Source organism: Temnothorax americanus, unplaced genomic scaffold, assembly GCF_048541705.1.
Source record: "Temnothorax americanus isolate GAGA-0224 unplaced genomic scaffold, ASM4854170v1 Scaffold71, whole genome shotgun sequence".
Taxonomy (NCBI): domain Eukaryota; kingdom Metazoa; phylum Arthropoda; class Insecta; order Hymenoptera; family Formicidae; genus Temnothorax; species Temnothorax americanus.
This window is the reverse complement of record NW_027509794.1, coordinates 324412-345824: the sequence shown is the minus strand read 5'-3', so window position 1 is coordinate 345824 and position 21413 is coordinate 324412. Positions and strand designations below refer to the sequence as shown.

General features: G+C 41.1%; 1 protein-coding gene and 1 long non-coding RNA gene across 5 annotated transcripts in view; both read left to right on the top strand.

Moving 5' to 3' along the window:
- The window catches only part of LOC143906470 (SCY1-like protein 2), a 62979-nt gene extending 58633 nt beyond the window's left edge, over positions 1-4346 (top strand). For 2 of the 4 annotated variants that reach the window (XR_013259534.1, XM_077422585.1), the window contains exon 18: positions 3411-4345. Coding sequence is in view for 1 of the 4 variants with exons in the window: in XM_077422588.1 (XP_077278714.1) it covers positions 3411-3443 (33 nt within the window). In the remaining 3 variants the exon portion in view is untranslated. Of the gene's footprint in view, positions 1-3410 lie in introns of all 4 variants that reach the window. The other 2 variants (XM_077422587.1, XM_077422588.1) reach the window with 2 other exon arrangements.
- Positions 4347-8376: 4030 nt separating this feature from the next.
- On the top strand, positions 8377-21293 carry LOC143906491 (uncharacterized). Its single transcript, XR_013259540.1, has 2 exons — positions 8377-16581; positions 17448-21293. It is a non-coding gene; the product is annotated as an uncharacterized LOC143906491 (long non-coding RNA).
- Positions 21294-21413: the final 120 nt, after the last annotated feature.

The following is a 21413-nucleotide window of genomic DNA, read 5'->3' as shown; positions in this document are numbered from 1 at the left end:
TTATGTTAGTAAAAAATAAATTACAGGAAAGTCAGGGTTGGCAGTGTGTATGTATGGGTGTGAGTGAGAGAGCAGAAAAATTTGTCAATAGTATAGTAGACGCGTTAGATATAATGGCACCGAAGAGAAAATCTAGAATTCCGAAAGTGTGGGAAAGGAAAAAATGGTTCTCAGATGAAATAAGAGAAGCTGCGGATAGGAGGGATGAGGCATTTAGGCAAGCAATGTATGCCAATACAGAACAAAGCTGGTTGCAATTTAAAGTTAATAGAAATGCAGTAGTAAAATTAATTAGGATGAAAAAGAAAGAATATTATGAAAATATGATAGATTTTAATAAAGAAAATCCTACGACTATGTAAAAAACTTTAAAAGAAATTATTAGAGGCGAGCCAGTATATGCAAAAGAAATAGAAGATATAGATTTTGAAATATTAGATAACATAGATTATAGTACAACAAGGTGCAATATAGCGGATAACTTTAACTTATATTATATACAGAGTATTAATAGTATAATAAAATCTATAATCGAGGATAAGCCTACAGGCGCAGGTAAAAGAATTATTTATGCTATAGAAAATATGGAAACTATGGAAAATTTTGAGAATATCACGATAGAACAGCTAGAGAAAATTGTTAAGGGACTGCCACAAAAGAAAGGTACGGAAGAGGGAATATCTAGCGATATATTAAAAGCAACGTTTTGCGTAATAAAAGAGGAATTTGTTGATATAATAAATAACTCTCTGAGAGATGGTTGCTGTCCAGAAAGTTGGAAAACGTCTACAATAATACCGATTCCAAAAGTAGATAAAGCCAAGAAGGCGAGTGAATTTAGGCCTATTAATGTGTTACCTATATTTGAGAAAGTGCTAGAATTAGTAGTAAAAGAGCAAATTGAATTATATTTAGAAAATAATAGTATTATAACTGAACATCAATCGGGCTTTAGAAAACACTATTCATGTGAAACAGCGATACAAACTGTTATAGACGAATGGAAACTGATAGTTAGTGAAGGGAGAATGGTGGGGGTAATTTTCATGGATCTGAAGCGAGCGTTTGAAACAGTAGATAGGGAAAGATTACTAGGAAAATTATATCAATATGGAATCAGAGGTAAGGTTCTTGAATGGTTTAATTCATATCTAACGAATAGAACTCAGAAGGTGAGATTTAATAATAAATGGTCAAAATTAATGGCAACGGAATATGGAGTTCCACAGGGATCTGTATTGGGACCTTTGTTATTTATACTTTACATAAATGATATAATCAAAGTCTGTCCAGAAGAGTGTAAGATAAAAATGTTTGCCGATGATACTTTAATATATGTAGAGGGAGAAAGTAGCGCAGAACTAGAAAGGAAAATGAATTCGATGTTTGTTATAGTAGAGAGAGAGAGAGAGAGAGAGAGAGAGAGAGAGAGAGAGAGAGAGAGAGAGAGAGAGAGAGAGAGAAAAGTGGATGAATATAAATAAGTTAAAAATGAATGCAGGGAAAACGAAATATATAATAATTAGAAGTGTAAGAAAAGAGCTAAGAGGTAATATTATGTTGACATGCTTAGATGGAACTGAGATAGAGCGTGTCGAAATGATGAAATACCTAGGTATAATGATTGACGATAGGCTTAGATTTAGAGATCACTGTGATTATATGCTAAAGAAAATAGGAAAAAAAACGAGTTTTCTTAATAGAATAGGTAGTTATATATCGGCTTATACCAGATGCACGATATATAAGACAATCATAGCTCCTCATTTTGAGTATTGTGCAACGTTACTAATTGACATGAGTGAAACGGAGCTAACCAGGCTGCAAAAAGCGCAAAATCGAGCTATGAGAGCCATACTGCAATGCAATAGATATACCAAAGTGGAGCATATGCTGCAAGCGCTGCAGTTTATGTCCATAAGACAGAGGCTATATTATAATGTGTGTACATTTATCTTTAAAGCGGTGAACACATGTTACCGGAACAATTAAAAGACCGTCTAGAATTAGTGGGAAAGAACACTGATAGGCAACCAGACAAACCGGCGATATAGCAATAGTGTTTCGTAGGACGAGAAATGCGCAAAAAAGTATTTTCTATGAAGAAGTAAAAATGTATAACGCACTGCCAGCCGAAATTAAAAGATGCGAAGAACTAAAAATGTTCAAACGGGTGGCTAAAGAGGTAGTTTCTGTTATATGTATAAATAGTAGTATTAAAAATAGCTTAGAAGGCTACTAAATAGGTCATCCTTCTTCTCCTCGCTCTCTCTCTCTCTCTCTCTCTCTCCCTCTCTCTCGCCTCCCTCATCTCTCTTCTCTCTCTCTCTCTCGTCTCTCTGCTCTCCTCTCTCTCTCTCTCCCCCCTCTCTCTCTCTCATCCCGCCCCTCTCTCTCCTCATCTCCTCTGCCTCTCGCTCTCACTCAAATCTCCCAGTCTCCTCTCTCTCCAGGTCTCCCCTCTCACTTCTCTCCCAGTCCTCTCCTCTCCCTCATCTCTTTCATATCCGCCCCTCTCTCTTTCTATCCCCCTCTCTCTTTCTCTCCCCCTTTCTCTCCTCTCTGCTCATCCCTCTCTCCCTTCCTCTCTTCGACTCTCTCTCTCTCCCCTCTCACTCTTTCTAATCCGCCCCCGGTTCAATCTCTTTCTCTTCACCGCCCACTACTCTCTTGCTGTTCTTTCTCAGCTCCACCTTCTCTCTACATCTCTCCCCTCCTCCAACTCCATCCTCAATTGTCCCTTCCCTCTCAGCAGACCTCTCTCCACTCTCATCACCTTCCATTTGCCTTACCCCTCCCCCTCTCGATTAATTCGGAGAGACCGTCGCGAAGGCGCAATATCGAAATATTGATCAGAGCGGTCCTCTTTTGACGTTCTGATGATGAATGGTAATTGAATCACGGTTATAAACAGAATGATAATTTCGAACAGGGCTTTATTCCTGAGCTGAGAACATTGCACAGATTGGAATGGATTTTAATCGCGCCTTTTTTTTTATTTAAATTATATTTGATAGATAATCTAACATCTAAGGTTTGGGTTCGATGAACAATAAAAATTATGCAGTAACGCACTTTCTGAAGTTACTAATACATCAGTGGGTAAAAATTATTTTTTCAACATGAACGTAACGAGAGACAGAACGTAAGGATATCTCCTCAAGTTCGAGAAAGATTCGGTTTTACAATCACAAAGGGTATATAAATTAAGAGATTTTAAATTATAACCTGTAAATTTTTCTCTCTAAATGAATCTCCTGTATTAAGAGAGTTCCCACCGAGATATTCGCGCTCTTCCAAGATCGATTTGTTAGCGCGGTTCCTCTCTATTGTCGCGAGAAACATCTCGCATACACCGCTCGAGAAAACGGCAAAGCATAAAAGATGACCCTTTCTTTCCCATGTTGCAGTATCAGTTCTTCAATAGACAACCCGAAGCGTGAAGTGCCAACGATCGTCATGGAACGAAGTTCGGACAAGATCGCGGTGATTGTAGAGTCTTTAACTAGCGCGCACAGATCCCCTTTCACGCTCGGTCAATCGTAAAGAAACAAGAAGGAAGTGACGATAAATCACGCGGAGGTTCTTATCCAAGAACACGGCGAACGAGACGTAATGCCGATTCTCCCTTAACTGGCCTCGGGATCCCGAGTAGACGTCAAGATCTTTCTCCGGAGATCAACGATTCGACCTTATGCTCTGGGAATAGATCGCAAGTCGAAAGGAAATGGAAAGCAGCTCTCGCTGCAATTTATTCTGAGCAGATCCGGACCAAGCGAGCAAACAAGCGTGAACTAGCGCAAACTTGCTTCGGTGAGTACTTCCGATTCCATTTGCGCTCGTCGAGGCATGTCGCTCATTCGCGGCATTCGCGCTCGTTCGCGCTTGCTGGCTTGGTCCGGATCCGACTTAACGCGAATACAATCTGACCTAATAATATATACGTATACATATAGTTGTACACACAAGTATACTCTTCGCGGGGGACAGGATTGCGAATCGATGGCCGCAAATTAGCCCGGGAAAACGCCTCACCCCCTTCCAAGCCGGAATACTCGCACCACGTGCATTTCCGCATATATCACCCTCGTCGCTATATGTAGTGGCGAAGGATTCAGGGATAGATGATTCCGAAGTACGTGTATTACGGGCGTAAATATCCGGGATGTATCAGAAGACGCCGACCGACTCCATAAATCCGACTGATCGTTACAACGGTTGATCACAAAGTAGCCGTAGCCGGATAAGAAAGATCAATGTGCCACCACACGGATCATGCTCATTTTTTTTGCTTTGATTGCTATCAGTGTCGCTTACAATTTAGTCAAATATTAGCCCTTAATATTGAATCGTTTCGGTGTGACAAATAAAAATAAAAATTTTGAAAATAATTCATATCTTTTGATCGGCTTAACCGATTTTGATGAAATTTTAATATGTTGTAAATATCATTGAGACACATTTGTGGAAAATTTGTATAAGGTTTCTGATAACAGAAACATTGATAAAATAAATAAATAAATGTTCTTGCTTTTTTTTTAGTCCCGATATCTTTCTGGCACAATTACGAAAAAATTTTTGTAAAACCTTGGAGTAGTTTCCTATCAGACATAATTTTTTGGAAGCAATAAAATGGGTAGGCCCAAAATTCTACATAAAATATATGACGATCGTACCAAAAGCATATTATATTTTTAAAAAATAAAAAAAATACTTTATTTTTTAAAAGTACCACCTACCCATTGCTTCCAAAAAATTATGTCTGATAGGAAACTACTCCAAGGTTCTACAAAAATTTTTTCGTAATTGTGCCAGAAAGATATCGAAACTAAAAAAAAAGCAAGAACATTTATTTATTTTTTTTATTAATGTTTCTGTTATCAGAAACCTTTCCCGAATTTTCCACAAATGTATCTCAATGATATCTACAACATATTAAAATTTCATCAAAATCGGTTAAGCCGATTAAAAGATATGAATTATTTTCGAAATTTTTATTTTTATTTTTTACACTAAAACGGTTCAATATTAAGGGCAAATATTTGATTAAATTGTAAGTGACACTGATACCAATCAAAAGAAAAAAAAATAAGCATGATCCGTGTGGGGACACATTGATCCTTCTTATCAGGCTACGGCCTTTGTTAAAATGAAATTAATTACTGATATCGATTACCAGTCAGTGCAATCCGATTTGTCGCTTCCTTTCTTATGTCATTAGTAATTAGGAATAAAATTCGGCTTGCGTATCCTTGTCGCGCGTTTAAAACTACAACTACATTTATAATTGTAATGTTCACCGTAAGCGATTGTAACGCTCGTCGTAATAGCTATCGTAAGCTCATTGTATGAGTTGATTCAGCTTGAACTCTTATGGCCAGTCTACAATGAGTCGTTAGTCGTTAGTCAGACGTCGGAAGAAAGTTCAGAAAAAGTCATAAGCATATCATAAGGCGATCGGAAATCTGTAATTGGTGATCGTAAATGGCCAGTCTACAATGAGTCGTTAGTCGTTAGTCAGATGTCGGAAAAAATAGTTATAAGCGTATCGTAAGGCAATCGGAGGCCTGTAATCGGTGATCGTAAGAGATGGCATTTGGCCAATGATTGCCGATTACAGACTTCCGATCGCCTTATGACACGTTTATGACTTTTTCCGACTCTTTTCCGACATCTGACTAACGACTAACGACTCATTGTAGACTGGCCATAATAAGAGATGGCATTTGGCCAATCGCTTACGATCGCCGATTACAGACTTCTGCTGATGGCAAAGAACGAGACGTAAGTGTCGTAGTCGTGGACGTAGGGTGACGTTGGATAAGGCAGAGAAAAACGTAGTCGTAAGACCTATTGCCTACAATAGCCTTACGACTACGTTTTTCTCTGCTTTACCCTACGTCCACGACTACGACATTTACGTCTCGTTCTCTGCTATCAACCTTCCGATCGCCTTACGATACGTTTATAACTTTTTCCGAGTCTCTTCCGACATCTGACTAACGATTAACTACTCATTGTAGACGGGCCTTCCCGGTCTACAATGAGTTGTATCGTAAGTCCTAAGTCATAAGTGAATCGACCAATCAACGTAGAGCGTTGGTAAAATGACAACTCAACAGTCGTTCTACTGAACACGACCGTGGTCACAACCGCGTATCCCTGTCATAAGTCGGTGTCATAAATGCCAATATTTATGATACCAACTACGTTGATTGGTCAATTCACTTATGACTTACGACTTACGATACAACTCATTGTAGACCGGGCTTAACGCTCAATGTGACCGTCCAAACTTGACTTCTTTCAGCGATCGTTTGCTATAAACAACTCGAGAACATCCGGGTTTCCGATTTTCGACATTCAAACTGAAAATATTCGGAGGGTCACGATTTCTGATCTATCTCGTACATCAAGCAAACATGTCGTAAGAGTAAATACACGCAAATTCGGAAAAAGAAAAAGCAATGGTAAAGGCTTGGGCACATAGAAAAACTCAAGCAGTAAAGAAATCAACAGTTTGGGCCTTGGCACATAGAAAAACTTAAGCAGTAAAACTTAAGCAGTAAGACATCAACGGTATGGATTCGTTACCGCTTAGGGCCGTGCCTTAAGTTTTTGACTTTGATTGGCTGATTTGCTTACTGCTTGTTTTACTGCTTAAGTTTTTCTATATGTCCGGGCCATACACACACACACACACACACACACACACACACACACACGCACACGCACACGCACACGCGCACGCGCACGCGCACGCGCACGCGCACGCGCACGCGCACGCGCACGCGCACGCGCACGCGCACGCCCACGCCCACGCGCACGCACACGCACACGCACACGCACACGCACACGCACACGCACACGCACACGCACACGCACACGCACACGCACACGCACACGCACACGCACACGCACACGCACACGCACACGCACACGCACACGCACACGCACACGCACACGCACACGCACACGCACACGCACACGCACACGCACACGCAAACGCACACGCACACGCACACGCACACGCACACGCACACGCACACGCACACGCACACGCACACGCACACGCACACGCACACGCACACGCACACGCACACGCACACGCACACGCACACGCACACGCACACGCACACGCACACGCACACGCACACGCACACGCACACGCACACGCACACGCACACGCACACGCACACGCACACGCACACGCACACGCACACGCACACGCACACGCACACGCACACGCACACGCACACGCACACGCACACGCACACGCACACGCACACGCACACGCACACGCACACGCACACGCACACGCACACGCACACGCACACGCACACGCACACGCACACGCACACGCACACGCACACGCACACGCACACGCACACGCACACGCACACGCACACGCACACGCACACGCACACGCACACGCACACGCACACGCACACGCACACGCACACGCACACGCACACGCACACGCACACGCACACGCACACGCACACGCACACGCACACGCACACGCACACGCACACGCACACGCACACGCACACCCACACCCACACACACACACACACACACACACACACACACACACACACACACACACACACACACACACACACACACACACACACACATATATATATATATATATTGTCACGACTTTTTGCACTCCCGGACCGCTCCGGGACGTGAGCCGGATCAAAAGGACTTAGGAGAGCGGGATGGTTGGCCTCTCCAGTGATTTCCTCGCACCTCCGATACTCCACGAAATATTCCGAATGTTGGGCGCCAGACGCGTACCTTCGCGTCCACGAAATCGCGAAAACCTAAACGAGACGCAAAACGAAGTGTGGAGGTGCGTGGAATCGGCTAGCTTGACCTAATCACGGGCGGGGTTAATGAAGGGCGGCGCGGTACTCGGCGGGGTGACACGTTAATTTCATACTCAGTCAGATAACAAAGAATATAACATTTATTGCGTACTGGTTGTCGAGAAAATCACAACGTTTATCCAGCCGGCTTCGATCAAACACAAGATAAATTCGATAAATAAATCAAGAATAGCCGGTGGCGGGGTGTCGAGACTCATTTAACAGAAATAATATTACTGCGGACGCGAGACACCCACGGAGTATTAATTGGGTTTCTAATAAACACGCTGAAGGTTCTATTCTCAAACAATTAATAATATGATATGAATAATATGAATAATAATAAGACGCTTAATATCCCTCACGAGAGTGAGGTTCAACACAAAATGTCGCGAAATAATGGTACGTCACGCTTGGATTGCGTGGAAACCACGTCCGGAACCGTACGAAAACTCTGTCGCAATGGTATCTTAACTTAACGCGAGATTTTCGGCTCGGGCGCAACGGGGAGGCGCCGAGTCATTTAACCAAGCCAGTCGCGATATCGCTAATAATGTTGGGCGCCAGGTGTGGAGAAGGCCACACCACCTTTGACTCGAAGTGCGCTTCTAATATCCACGGAACGCCAGGAAGAACTACGCAATTAACATTTAAACGCACGAAGCGTGTGAACGCCGGTAATTTCTTAACGCGAGTATAGGACGCAACGCAAGTAATACCGGACGCAAAGTTTCTCAACGCGAGAGCACAATTATCAACCCGTAATAACGAAATTCGAACCCCGATCGATACGCTAACACCGACGCTCGAACACCAGGATTTCCCGACGCGAAGAAACGGTAACGCAATTGACGAACCACCGGCCCGTATGCGGCCGTATACCAAGGTCGCGAGGACAACGCAAGATACTCGCGATACCAAACTCACTAACGCCTATCGCAATCTCCAGGGATTCGCCACAACGCTTGTACCACGGTTCCGCGGCCACGATACCATCCCGAGGCCCTTCGCTCTCGTTATCGATCGCGAAATTACACTCAATCTTAACAGACGTTATCCCGAGCGAGAGCGTGTACCGGAGGGCGGTGTCGTGGCTTTACATATCGCGATTTACGGGCAACCTCACCGGGAATACGCCTCCTCCTGGGCTCCTCGCCGTCGCCTTTCCCCACGATCCTCGATCCTCCAGACGAATATCGAAATACCCGACTCGGGGTGGCTATCGCGTATCTTACAAAACGATTCTCGCCGACGGACGACCAGAGAGTGAAAACGCTAGACCCGCTCGATTGCGGAATCGATACGGTACCCCTTCCTGAGGGGCGCGCGAGCCAATCGGGCGCGAGCTTGCAAGCCCGCGGTGTCCCGGCGCAGTGCTGTCGATACGAGATCCTTCGGGGGCGTGCAGCGGTCCCTCGGCGGCGTGCGACTCCTCAATTCTGTCCTTAGCAGCGGACGGAATTCGGTTCTCGCCGATGTGTCTCCGGTTTGACCCTGGGGCGGTGATCAGTCACCCCGTAGGTCGATGTTTTGTAGAGATCCTCTGCTGAAGCCGGGTGTTCACCCATGCGCTTGGGGCCCCGCTATCGGCGGCCTCGTCCGTCGCTGCCGTACGTGCCGCCCACCTGCCGCGCTGCTCTCGCCAGCCCGCGATCTCTGCTGCTTCCGCGTTTGCCACCCCTCCCGGGTCATCGATCGTCCTTGATTTCCTTCGCCAAGTACTCCCTCGAAGGTTTGCCGGGGTGTAGGTGAGGTGCCGCGAGTATTACATTGCAAAAAAAAAGAACGTCATCAGAATGTGGAAACGCAATTAATTACGACCCCTGGAGATCTCGCCGTTGCCTCCCTGGTCCGTCCCTGGGCGCGAAATTCCGCGTCTTGTGACGGCGGCGGGGCGCCGCGACGATGCGGCGAGCCGCAACGTCACAATATATATACACATCTCTTTTAGCCACGTACGGACAAAGAATGAATATTTTTCTCGTCGATATATATTTGTCTATCTAATAATCTATAAATAAGTAATAACGGCGTGCGCGCATACACGTCCAGCATGTGTCATGTGTTTAGCCACGCCGCCAGTCGTCAATTGTCGCACTACACAATCACTAAATCTTAAGGTAGCTTTTATAAACTCAGGCGACGTCGCTGTGCGAAGGTGGGTAACGCACACTTCCTACACATACACGCTCGCATACGTATGTACACGCGCGATCGTAGTTGAGTTTCCCCGCGGAGCACAGAGTGCGGTATTGTCGTTCTCGCAAATAATGACATTGATAAAAACCAAGAAATAACTTATGAATCGTTCATCGATGTATTTTGTCCGTCTGCCCGCATACGTAATTGTATGTACATCGAACATTTTTCGCGCAAGAAATTTGTACGTATAGTTCCTGCTCTACGAGATATATTTCTCGATACAATCAATGATATAACAAATATTTAACAATTCATAAAATACTTTGTTTCTAAAGTTCTTTATCAAAGAGATCTCAATATCGCGTGAAGGCGTTTGAAAGATATACAAATTATATTATAATTATAAGCTTAGTTTCACAAACGTCGATTAACTTTCAATTTTAGCCTAGATAACATGCATGTTGCATAAGATATCTTACAGATATCTTAAAAATATCTTAAGATATCTTCTATTAAAGATATCTTTACGACGTCTTATGCAACATGCATGTTATCTGGAAGGTTAACTCACTCTTCGTCTCTTTCTAAAGTTGAAATCACACGAAGCACGACGCACGACTTCTTAAATGATTAACTTGAATGATGCTGCTATGATGCTGCGTGGAATGCATTATTGCATGAACTAATTAAAACATTGAAAGAGTAGTCACGATCGAGCAGACACTTGACAGCATCTTCAGCAGAAAAGAAATTTCAATTGTGCTAATTTCGTAGTACACGTCAAACGTCAGATTCGAAAATGTGGAATAAAAAGAACAAATAACAATATTAATAAAGGCATATAAAAATTGACCTGCACTGTATGTTAAACACCCAAATTACCATAATAAACATTTACGTAATAAAGTTCTACAAAAAATAAGTAATGAAGTGCAAAAAGTACGTCCAAATACAGAAATTAAAGAATGTATGAACAAATATTAACATGCAGTGTGGTTTCATTTTTATACGCCTCTATTAATATTGTTATTTATTTCACTACATTTTAGAATCTGACGTTTTTGACGTGTACTACAAAATTAGCACAATTAAAATTTCTTTTCCGAAGATGCTGTCGATCGTCTGCTCGATCGTGACGACTATTTTCAATGTGAAAGGTGCATGCAATGATGCATGCCAAATGCCAAGTACCTCACTCAATGCATGAACGTGTCTATATGCATGCATCAGAGCAGGCGTAGCAGCATGCTAATCATTCATCATCATCATACTCATTCATAATCAAGAAATCGTGCTTTGTGTGATTTCGGCTTAAGGGGAGAGTTAGAAAGAGACAAAGAGTGAGATAACCTAAGGTTAAAAATTAAGCGACATTTGTGGAACTGGGCCTAAAAGACACGATTACAATCGTGAGGCCAAACTGCGAATGTCCACATATACATAAAAAATATATCAAATATAAAAATACGTAACGGAAAAACCGATAATTCTAAAGTTGTCACAAAGAAGGATAAGCGGATTTTCGAATTGCCAGAGTATTTTCGTAAAATAATAATTAATTAGTAAAATAATTATAATTAATCAATTTCTTCGTACATTTGAGGAAGGGAGAGAGACAGAGAGAGACAGAATATTCGGTACAAACGTTTGAAAGAACATCAAGACATACCTATCGTCAATTCATTTACCTTTCGTATATCCTAAAGATAGACGTAATATATATCAACCTGCTCAACGTATAGTGTCACGAAAACACGAAGTTTCTAAGGCAAGACAAATGCAAAACGTTTCTTTCATTGTGCTGTGCAACCATATTAATCAATCCATACGTAATCTCCAGAATTCTCCTACTCTCGATCTCAATCGAGCCTTCTTAAATGCAGCTTCACGGGGTGCCTTCCTCGGATGTTTTTCTCCATTATTTGACGCACATCAATTTTTACGCGTATTTTCACGAGAAAGAAAAACGAAAGACAGAAAAATAATCTTTAAACGTTTTCCCGCCCGCGACGTTGATTGATTCTCGACGATGAGAAAATTCAACCCGCGGCGCGGATGTGCGTGTATGCGCGCGTGTATGTGCGCGTTGAAGAACAACGCAGTAGTAATAAGGTTTTTGAACTTTCCGCATCGTAAACTCCGCGGATTTCCTCTCTCGGTATGACTCTTCCGATTTCCTCCGCATACATATGTGTCGCATACGCGTACGCGTACATGCGACACACACACATACTCTCTCTCTCTCTCTCTCTCTCTCTCTCTCTCTCTCTCTCTCTCTCTCTCTCTCTCTCTCTCTCTCTCTCCCCCCTTCCACCCACTCACCCGCTCACTCACTTCCTCAGTCGCTCTTCCCTTTTCTTATTCTTAAAATATTCTTACCTACTCGCCCTTAAGTATCGGAAAGGACCCTGCACACATCGACATATACTACTGGACTACGCATACGTGAAAATCGGTCCGCGTCATAGATAAGAACAGAACGCATGCGCGGCCAATATCTATATCTCTTTCTATTCAACACTGTAATATTAGTTGAAAAGAGACAGAGATTGGTCGCACATGCGCTCTATCCTTTTCTATAACGCAGATCATTTTGGTACACTGTTAGATACGGATTGCGCAGTGTAGTAGTATATGTCGATGCCTGCACACATCTTATGGAAAAATAGCCACCCGTCGAATTTGCTGAAACTGTAGTATGATGTAGTTAATAACGTCTTGATCAAAAGTCCCAATGGGCCCGAGGTCAAAAAATGGACAGTTTCCGAGATACAGGGGGTGAAAAGTCGATAATAGTGTCTCATTCGAAAATTCTACTTTTGTGTAGAATCCTAGATAACAGAGAAGACATTGAAATCGATAGGTGCGATTATTGTGCGATATCGTGCAATATATCGAAAAGTCGTCATCTTGTTTCTCCACATCTGACAGCAAAATCTGATGGGTAGAAAACGTGAAAACAGGTTAGAGCAAGATTACGTGTGAAGCATAGTTTCGGTGTTTACAGCCATATATTGAAATTATATAGCGGAGCTTGTCTCTATTTCTAATATACGTGTTTGCAAGAAACACACCATCTATATCTGTATATTTATAAACACTAAATTTTATTTATTTTACCATAGTAAGAAACAATATGTCGCTGAACCACGTGATTTTTGGTTAACCAATCAGACCATGTTTGTAAGCATAGCCTTGGTGTGATAACATAGCAATAAATATGGTCAGGTTCGCAATGTGGCCACCTACAAAACTAGTGCACGGATCGAGATAAAACTTGGCCCGATCCAGCCAATGAAGGTAAGATTGGTTGATGATCCAGCCAATGAAAGCAAGATCGGTTAGTGATCCAGCCAATGAAAATTAAACACTTTTTCGACGGTGAACACACTGGTAAAATTTTATCTTGATCCGTGCACTAGTTTCGCGGCCATATTGCGCGAACCTGGCCATATTATTATTGCTATATTATCACACCAAGGTTATGCTCACACACAAACATACACACATACGCAGAATCGCACACAAAAGCACTGCTCACATACGAATATACACAAAGGGTAGAATTTTCGAATGAAACACTATTATTGACCTTTAACCCCCCGTATCTCGGAAACTGTCTATTTTATACCTTGGGCCTATTGGGACTTTTGATCAGAACGTCATGAACTACATCATACTACAGCTTCAACAAATTTGACGGATGGCCATTTTTTCCATAAGATGTGTGCGGGGTCCTTTTTGTATTCATTCTCCAAAGAAACGTGTGGCACTCGCTGATACGTTCCTCCAAAAGCTTTGGATCCAGCGCGCTCCATTGACGCGGAACAATCACGTACGAAATACACACGTATAAAGAGTGCACATTCGAATAGACCGATTGTGTCGCTGAGCAATGTCGATGACCAAGTGATTGTCGGATCAATACGGGTTGATGTGAATTTCGGCGGAGTGAGCTCGCGCCTGCCGCGTTACCCAGGTAACACATACACATTTCAGAAATGTTTTATAAGCGTTTTTCCGAAACGTTTTATAACCGATTTCTAGAAACGTTCCTCATGAGTAAAAATGTCCATTCGAAAAACGTTCAATGGAACGTTTCTTTTCCGATAAAATAACATTTAAAAGCTATTAGAACCGTTTTGTTTTAATGATAAAGACATTTAATAAAATTCCTACTTTTCACGTCTTTTGAATGTGTTTATGCATAACGTCTTTGAGACATGCGTGAGAATGTTCTACAAGCTTTATGCATATACCATCTATATGACGTCTATTTTTTTTTCAAAGAAATTCCTGAACTGGTGCACATTTGAATTGCATTACTGATGTGCACCAGTTCAGGAAGTTCTTCAAAACGGAACACACGTATACATGTTCTTTCAATGGCCACGTTCAGCAGAACGTTTGTTTTGCAACTGTTGGAAGTTTTCTAAGCTCAGATTTGTCCGATGAGACAAATAGATTAAGACATGTAGGACAAAATTAATTTAAATAGATAAGTGCGGATATATGTGCATAGATAAAATGATTTATTTTGTGCAATAATTAGTGCAATATAAATTTAAATGTTTCAAAAAAAAAAGGCTATTAAAGCTATTATATATATAAATAAAACAAATTATAATTTTAAAAGAAAAAATTTAACAAATAAGTATATTATTTGTTAACTGTAGAAACGTAAAAAATACGTTTCTTAAATCATGGTTTCAAAAACATTTTTGTTCAAACGTTTCTTAATGGTTCTTTACGGTTATGAAACTACGTATACGTTAAAAAAACGTATATGAAACTAATATGTGCTACCTGGGTTACATACCCTCACACACACACACACACACACACACACACACACACACACACACACACACACACACACACACACACACACACACACACACACACACACACACACACACACACACACACACACACACACACCACTAATGCGCCCTACGCCGAATTTCTAACAAAATTTTATTTCTTTCGTAGTCGTATTTACGTTACTTTTGAACGTTGGATGACTTGCGGGACGATGTATCAGGCCTCAGATGTCGGGAAAACGAAGAAAAAAAATGAAAAGTGCAGAAAATTCGACCACGAAAAACAATCGCGAATCACAGATGCATATGTGTCAGATTTGCGCTTGAAAGTTTAAAACTGAAGCCCATCAGGTGTCAATCCGATCTTTCCGCGATCGTAAATGATCGACAAGACTGAATCGCGTTATTGTTCTTATCCGAATTGGAAATGTTTGCAATCGAGGAATACTTACGACGCGCTGCCGTAATTTCATCGAAGTTCGGGATATCAGGAGCCCGAACTCGTACGATTCTTTGTTTCATAAATTCGAATCGTAAGCATTTATGTAAAAATTTTCGCTTGACTTTCGCGTCCGCGTGCGTGCGTGCGTGCGTGCGTGCGTGCGTGCGTGCGTGCGTGCGTGCGTGCGTGCGTGCGTGCGTGCGTGCGTGCGTGCGTGCGTGCGTGCGTGCGTGCGTGCGTGCGTGCGTGCGGGCGTGCGTGCGTGCGTGCGTGCGTGCGTGCGTGCGTGCGTGCGTGCGTGCGTGCGTGCGTGCGTGCGTGCGTGCGTGCGTGCGTGCGTGCGTGCGTGCGTGCGTGCGTGCGTGCGTGCGTGCGTGCGTGCGTGCGTGCGTGCGTGCGTGCGTGCGTGCGTGCGTGCGTGCGTGCGTGCGTGCGTGCGTGCGTGCGTGCGTGCGTGCGTGCGTGCGTGCGTGCGTGCGTGCGTGCGTGCGTGCGTGCGTGCGTGCGTGCGTGCGTGCGTGTGTGTGTGTGTGTGTACACGGCCGTCGTCTACACGCGGTAATATAGGAAAAAAGGGACTCGCTTTTCAAATCGTCGAACACATTGATTTCAACAAGTTAGAGGCTAGCCGAACATACAGGTGCATATTCGATGGAGGACTCGCACGGTTCTGCGATAAGAATTTTCGCCCGACTACGTGCCGCATCGCATTATCGTCGCATAAAACGCGAATACGCGAATAAAGCCGCGATTCATTGTTAGATCTTATATTTAAGATCGTCTTAAGTTTATCTTTATATGCGTACCTCTCGTTTCATTGGCTACGGAGTATCTAAAGATATTTTTAAATAAAAAGGATTCTATCAATTAGCAAACTGCAGTACCTAGGACTCAGCCAAACATATAGCTTGCATATATAACATCTGATTTAATTATACTAATAACATGACATAAAGCGTATTGGAAAGAGATTTAGTTTCAGAATAATAAATATATGGGAAAAACTTGCAAAAACCCATTTTACATGACAATGTAAAATCATTGAAAAGAGATGCAAATATGCATTCAAATTTTAATCAATATCTACCCCTTAATCGGGGGATCCTTCTTGTAATCTTGAGTTCTTAGAACTCTTAGAATTCTTCTTTCTTTTTCCCTTAAATAACAGGGATACCTTCTCTTAAAAAAAGATTTTATGGGATAATCCGGGATCGAACTCATGACTCTTAGAATACTAATCTTATCGCACTCATACTGAGTTACGAGATATCCCCTAGTATCTAAAGATAAACTTAAGGTAGTTCGGTCGTGAAGGGCCGAAGTCAAAGCAATGTTTATGATTTTTTTATCGAATCATTTATATGATTAAAAAAAATAGGATAACGCGTCGCAAAGCTTCGTAACGACGTAAAAAGACCATTAGTAAGTAATTTTTACGTTGTAGAATAATATTTTGCCTGAAATAGATTAAAATGAAGTGTGTGTTAATGCGTCGCTTGACTAATTTTCAACTTGTGCCAACTCTTGAGTGCGCTCTACTTCGGAGATTATTTCGATTGAATTATTATAGCGATTTACTGAAGTACAGTAATTTCGCCACAAGGTGCATGTAATTTTTTACATAAACAATTTTCCTCGCTGCCCTCATGTACGAGATGAGGGCAGCGACTTGGCAACGCCAAACAGTTTGTGCGGTTGGTACACTTGTTTGTCTTTGCGCTCACTCACACCTAACGTGCACCTAACCTTACGCCGACGATCCCAGCGTGCGGCGTTGCCACGTCGCCACGCTCGAGTTGTGAAAATCAGCGCTTGAGCACCGGAAACCAAACTTTAATTATTAATTTAAAAAAAACTGTACAGTGGATCTTGTTCACCTTCAACTATAGGCTTCCTCATAGTGTCCTCTTTCTATCGATATATATTGTTCGGACATTTTTGGCAACAGATTTTTCGCAAACTCGTGTTATTCATAGAAAAATATCTCTTTTCCTATTAGACCAATGTTAAAATCACCTAATTTTAAAATTAAATATCTTGAGAACGGGACGGTAAATTATCTTTTTTCTGGGCTTAATCGATTCAGGAGAGTTCCTTTTTTCGATATAAAAAATAAAACCTATCACTTTTGGCAAAAGTCGTTCACGACCGAACTACCTTAAGATGATCTTATATATAAGATCTGATGTATGAATACCAGCCTACGAAAAAGATGGCCATCGTTTACATAGCGCTCCATGTATGAAAGAAAGTATGTTTCTTAGACATTCCCCGATTCGACGACACAACTAGTCGTTTAATTTCTTCACCCTTCGCTATCCGCGGGACCGTAGATCGGAAAATCGGACTCGCGCGCCGAACTCACGTCGATTACGGAGTCCCCGCCTACAATTCTACAACTAAAAAGAAAAAAGCGAAAAAAAACCTTTGTGTATAATTATTATTATTCTAATAGCGTGAGATTATACAAAGTTAAGTGTCCTTAACGTTAAGCACTCCCCGACACACACACACACACACACACACACATCATACTTGAAGAAAGTAATACAAGGCGGTTTTAGGAGACATCGAGACCTCCACCTGCTTCCCTCTCTCCTCCACCCCTCCAACTCCTTTTTCTCGCGTAAGATAAGCATACGGAAAAATTCGCGGAGGAGAGATGTCAAAGTGTGATTATTCTACGTACAATTACGGACAATCACGGACAATCATTTACACGTATCAAGAAATATCGAAAGTAGATTATATTACGCACGACACGCATTTCGTTTAAGAGCTGCGTTGGACGAGCTGCGTTTGGACTTTTTCGCAGCACGATAGTCAGAGGTGAGAGGAATGATCGATCGCGATAATGATTCGGCAATATCTGCCGAATGATCGTCAAACCAAGCGAGCATTCGAAGGGAGAAGGCAATTCTTATTATTATAGTATTTTATATTATTACACACACGCGCGCACGCGCGCGCGCGCACACACACACACACACGCGCGCGCACGCACGCGCGCACGCACGCACGCACACACACGCGCGCACGCACACACGCGCACGCGCGCGCACACACACACACACACACACACACACACACACACACACACACACACACACACACATTCACACACACACACACACACACATATATATATATATATATATATATATATATATATATATATATATATATATATGTATGTATACATGGTAAGGAAAAAGTATGGAAACCCGAAAAATTTTGTAGTGAAACCCTCCACATTGCAGTATATTGTTTGAAAGGGCACAAAATAAAAAAAATTTTGACGCAAACTTGCAAACTAGAGGTCGGGAGATCCGTTCAGGAGTTATTTAGAGTCTCAAACTTTAAAAAACCCAATTTTATATAACTCCCGAATTGGTAACGACCTCTGGTTTGCGCCAAAATGTTTCTTATTTTATGTCCTTTCAAACGATATACTACAATATAAGGGGTCCATTTCGAAAATTCGAGATGACCTTGAACTTACCTTGACGACGCCATCCAAATCCAAACTGATAAAATCAGTAAATTAGTAAATAGATCTTTTTAAACCGCACAACTTTTATCCAAAACAATTTTCTGTAAAACTTATATTTTTCGAAATTTTAAATAATAAATACATATGTACATATACATATATACATATATACATATATATATATATATATATTTATTTATTTATTTATTTATTTATTCATTTATTTATTATTACTTATAATATAATATATAAATTTATAATATTTTTTAAAAAAAGTTATTATATATTTCGAGTATTTGTAGTAATTTTTTACCTCATAAATATACATATAATATATGTGTGCTATATATTTATAAACAGAATAATAAATTTATTTTGCCAGTGAACACTATATATTTATGGTATAAAATGTAAAGTATAATATTATATATTTATATCAATTATATCATTGTATGTACATACATATCTTTCTATTGCTACCGTTGCTTCGTCATTATTTTCACGTTGCATTGTTATTCAAATCAGATTCGTACAATGATATGATTTATTTGAAGAAAATAAGAAATTGATGCCAGAAAGATGGTATATATATATCCTTCGCTTCTAACCGCACGATCAGGATAGCACCCAGATTGTTTTCACTTCTAAACTTTTAATAAATTACATATTTGATTGAGTTAATTCTATCTTATAGTTCTATTTTCCGCTTCTCTCGACTCGACTGCTCCATCCGCGGCGTCTTACTCCACATTACCCGCGGGAATATATAAATGCCGGAGTCGGTCAACATTGCACCAGGCGACATACAATCAAATTAGTACACATTCTGATGTTGATCGGCGTTTATAGCTCGTCCAAACACGCTCGTTTCGACTAGAGAGGCAGCCACGTACCTATCGATTTTATCGATCACAAGTAACACAACGCACAAACTGCATGCTCCCGTACCGTGTAGAAGCGCGTTTATTTATCTAATCGTATAAAACGGCCAAGTCGATCCAGATGAATATTCAGGAGTGATAGAACATGCGATTCAAAATGCTATTTTAAGAAAATCAATCCTCACAAGGCCTAAAAAAGCGACCTAAAAATCGGATGACGCTTCTCACGCACGTAAATTCCGTATATATACGATTCTCATTCATGGATTCCAAAAAACTTAATTCGCTTCTGTCGTGGCAGACAGACTTCTCATCTGTCAAAGCTCATTAAATCTTCTCTCGATCCGCGTCTCCTCATGCTTGCGAGGCAAAAAGTTTCTCTTCTATCTATTATTTTAATTACTTTAATTATACAATGCTACGCGAGTCAATGATCGAGTAATTTTGAGCGTGTTGATTAAATCGATGATAGACACTTTCAAGACAGATTTTGAAATTTTTAATTTTAATCGAATTTAAGTTGATTCTCCCTTTTTTCTCTATATATTAGTAGGCAAGATTCCGATAACTTTGGCGCCTTAATTTGACGATGGTTTCTATTGACTCGTCTCGAAGTCAATATTTTTTTTACTTAGCGCACAAAATTGTAAATTGAAAAACCCCGGAAAATATTCTGTAGATAATAATTACGCAACTTAAGGGAAAGTATTTCTAAATCACGAACAACAAACACGAACTCTTTGAGATCGGTCGTAGAATCGAGCATGTTCTGGATTGTAATTTTGTAATTAGTAAACGTAGATAAAAAAAAAAGAAGTAAAGAACCATACCTTAAAAAAGCAATGCACTGAATATCCAGCACCTCCAGAATAAATCAATAAGATAGAAATTAATGTGAATGTGTTAAATGAAAATATTTTTCAACGTAATTTATCAAATTTTGGATGCATGTTACGCTCGAGAACACTTCGCACAGATCAACCGATCCTAAAGAGTATAACTTTCGCTGTGTTCAAGAGTATAACTTCTGATTTGTACCAATTCAATCGGCTATTTTTCCCCTTCCCCTTCACTTCTCTCTTCGAAAATGGTCGCACGGATATTAATATTTATCACCATTTATTGTCAGTATAGAGATTCTCTCGCGTAATAAAAGTATTCGTCACCGGCGAGTAAAGTGCTCAACCGAATAATCCCCGTCAAGATTATGTGTTCAAAAAGGATACGTTATACTCTCTGTGACGTCGTTATAGCGGTAAGATAGCATTCAGAGATCTATTCAGAGAATAATATCTTCTACCTTCTACCTTCTACCAATTATACATACATATAATTATAAATGTATATTTCATGTATTTGTTTTTAAAAATACAGTAAAACTACCGTTGTATCGACATAAATATTGGAATTTTGCACCCAACATTACCGTTTGAATCTTTTTCGTCTGTATAGTAGTAGCCAAACAAGTATCCTGGAATCACGGCAATTACCGACATTTCAGTTGGATCAATTTTCTTCGAATATTGGCTTTACAGAATGGAAAACCCATTTACACGTTTAAAGTATGTACAGAAATCATGTGCAGGATAGTAAATTTAAGACTAAAAACTTAAGAAAAATATATTTAATACTATAGTTGGTGTAGCATTTTTTGTACCTAGAGCTGCCACTTCAAGGAAACGTTTGCTTATATACAAATTATATAGCTTACGTACGTGTAAGTCGAAAATGTCCCACATCTCGGACTAGATCAAA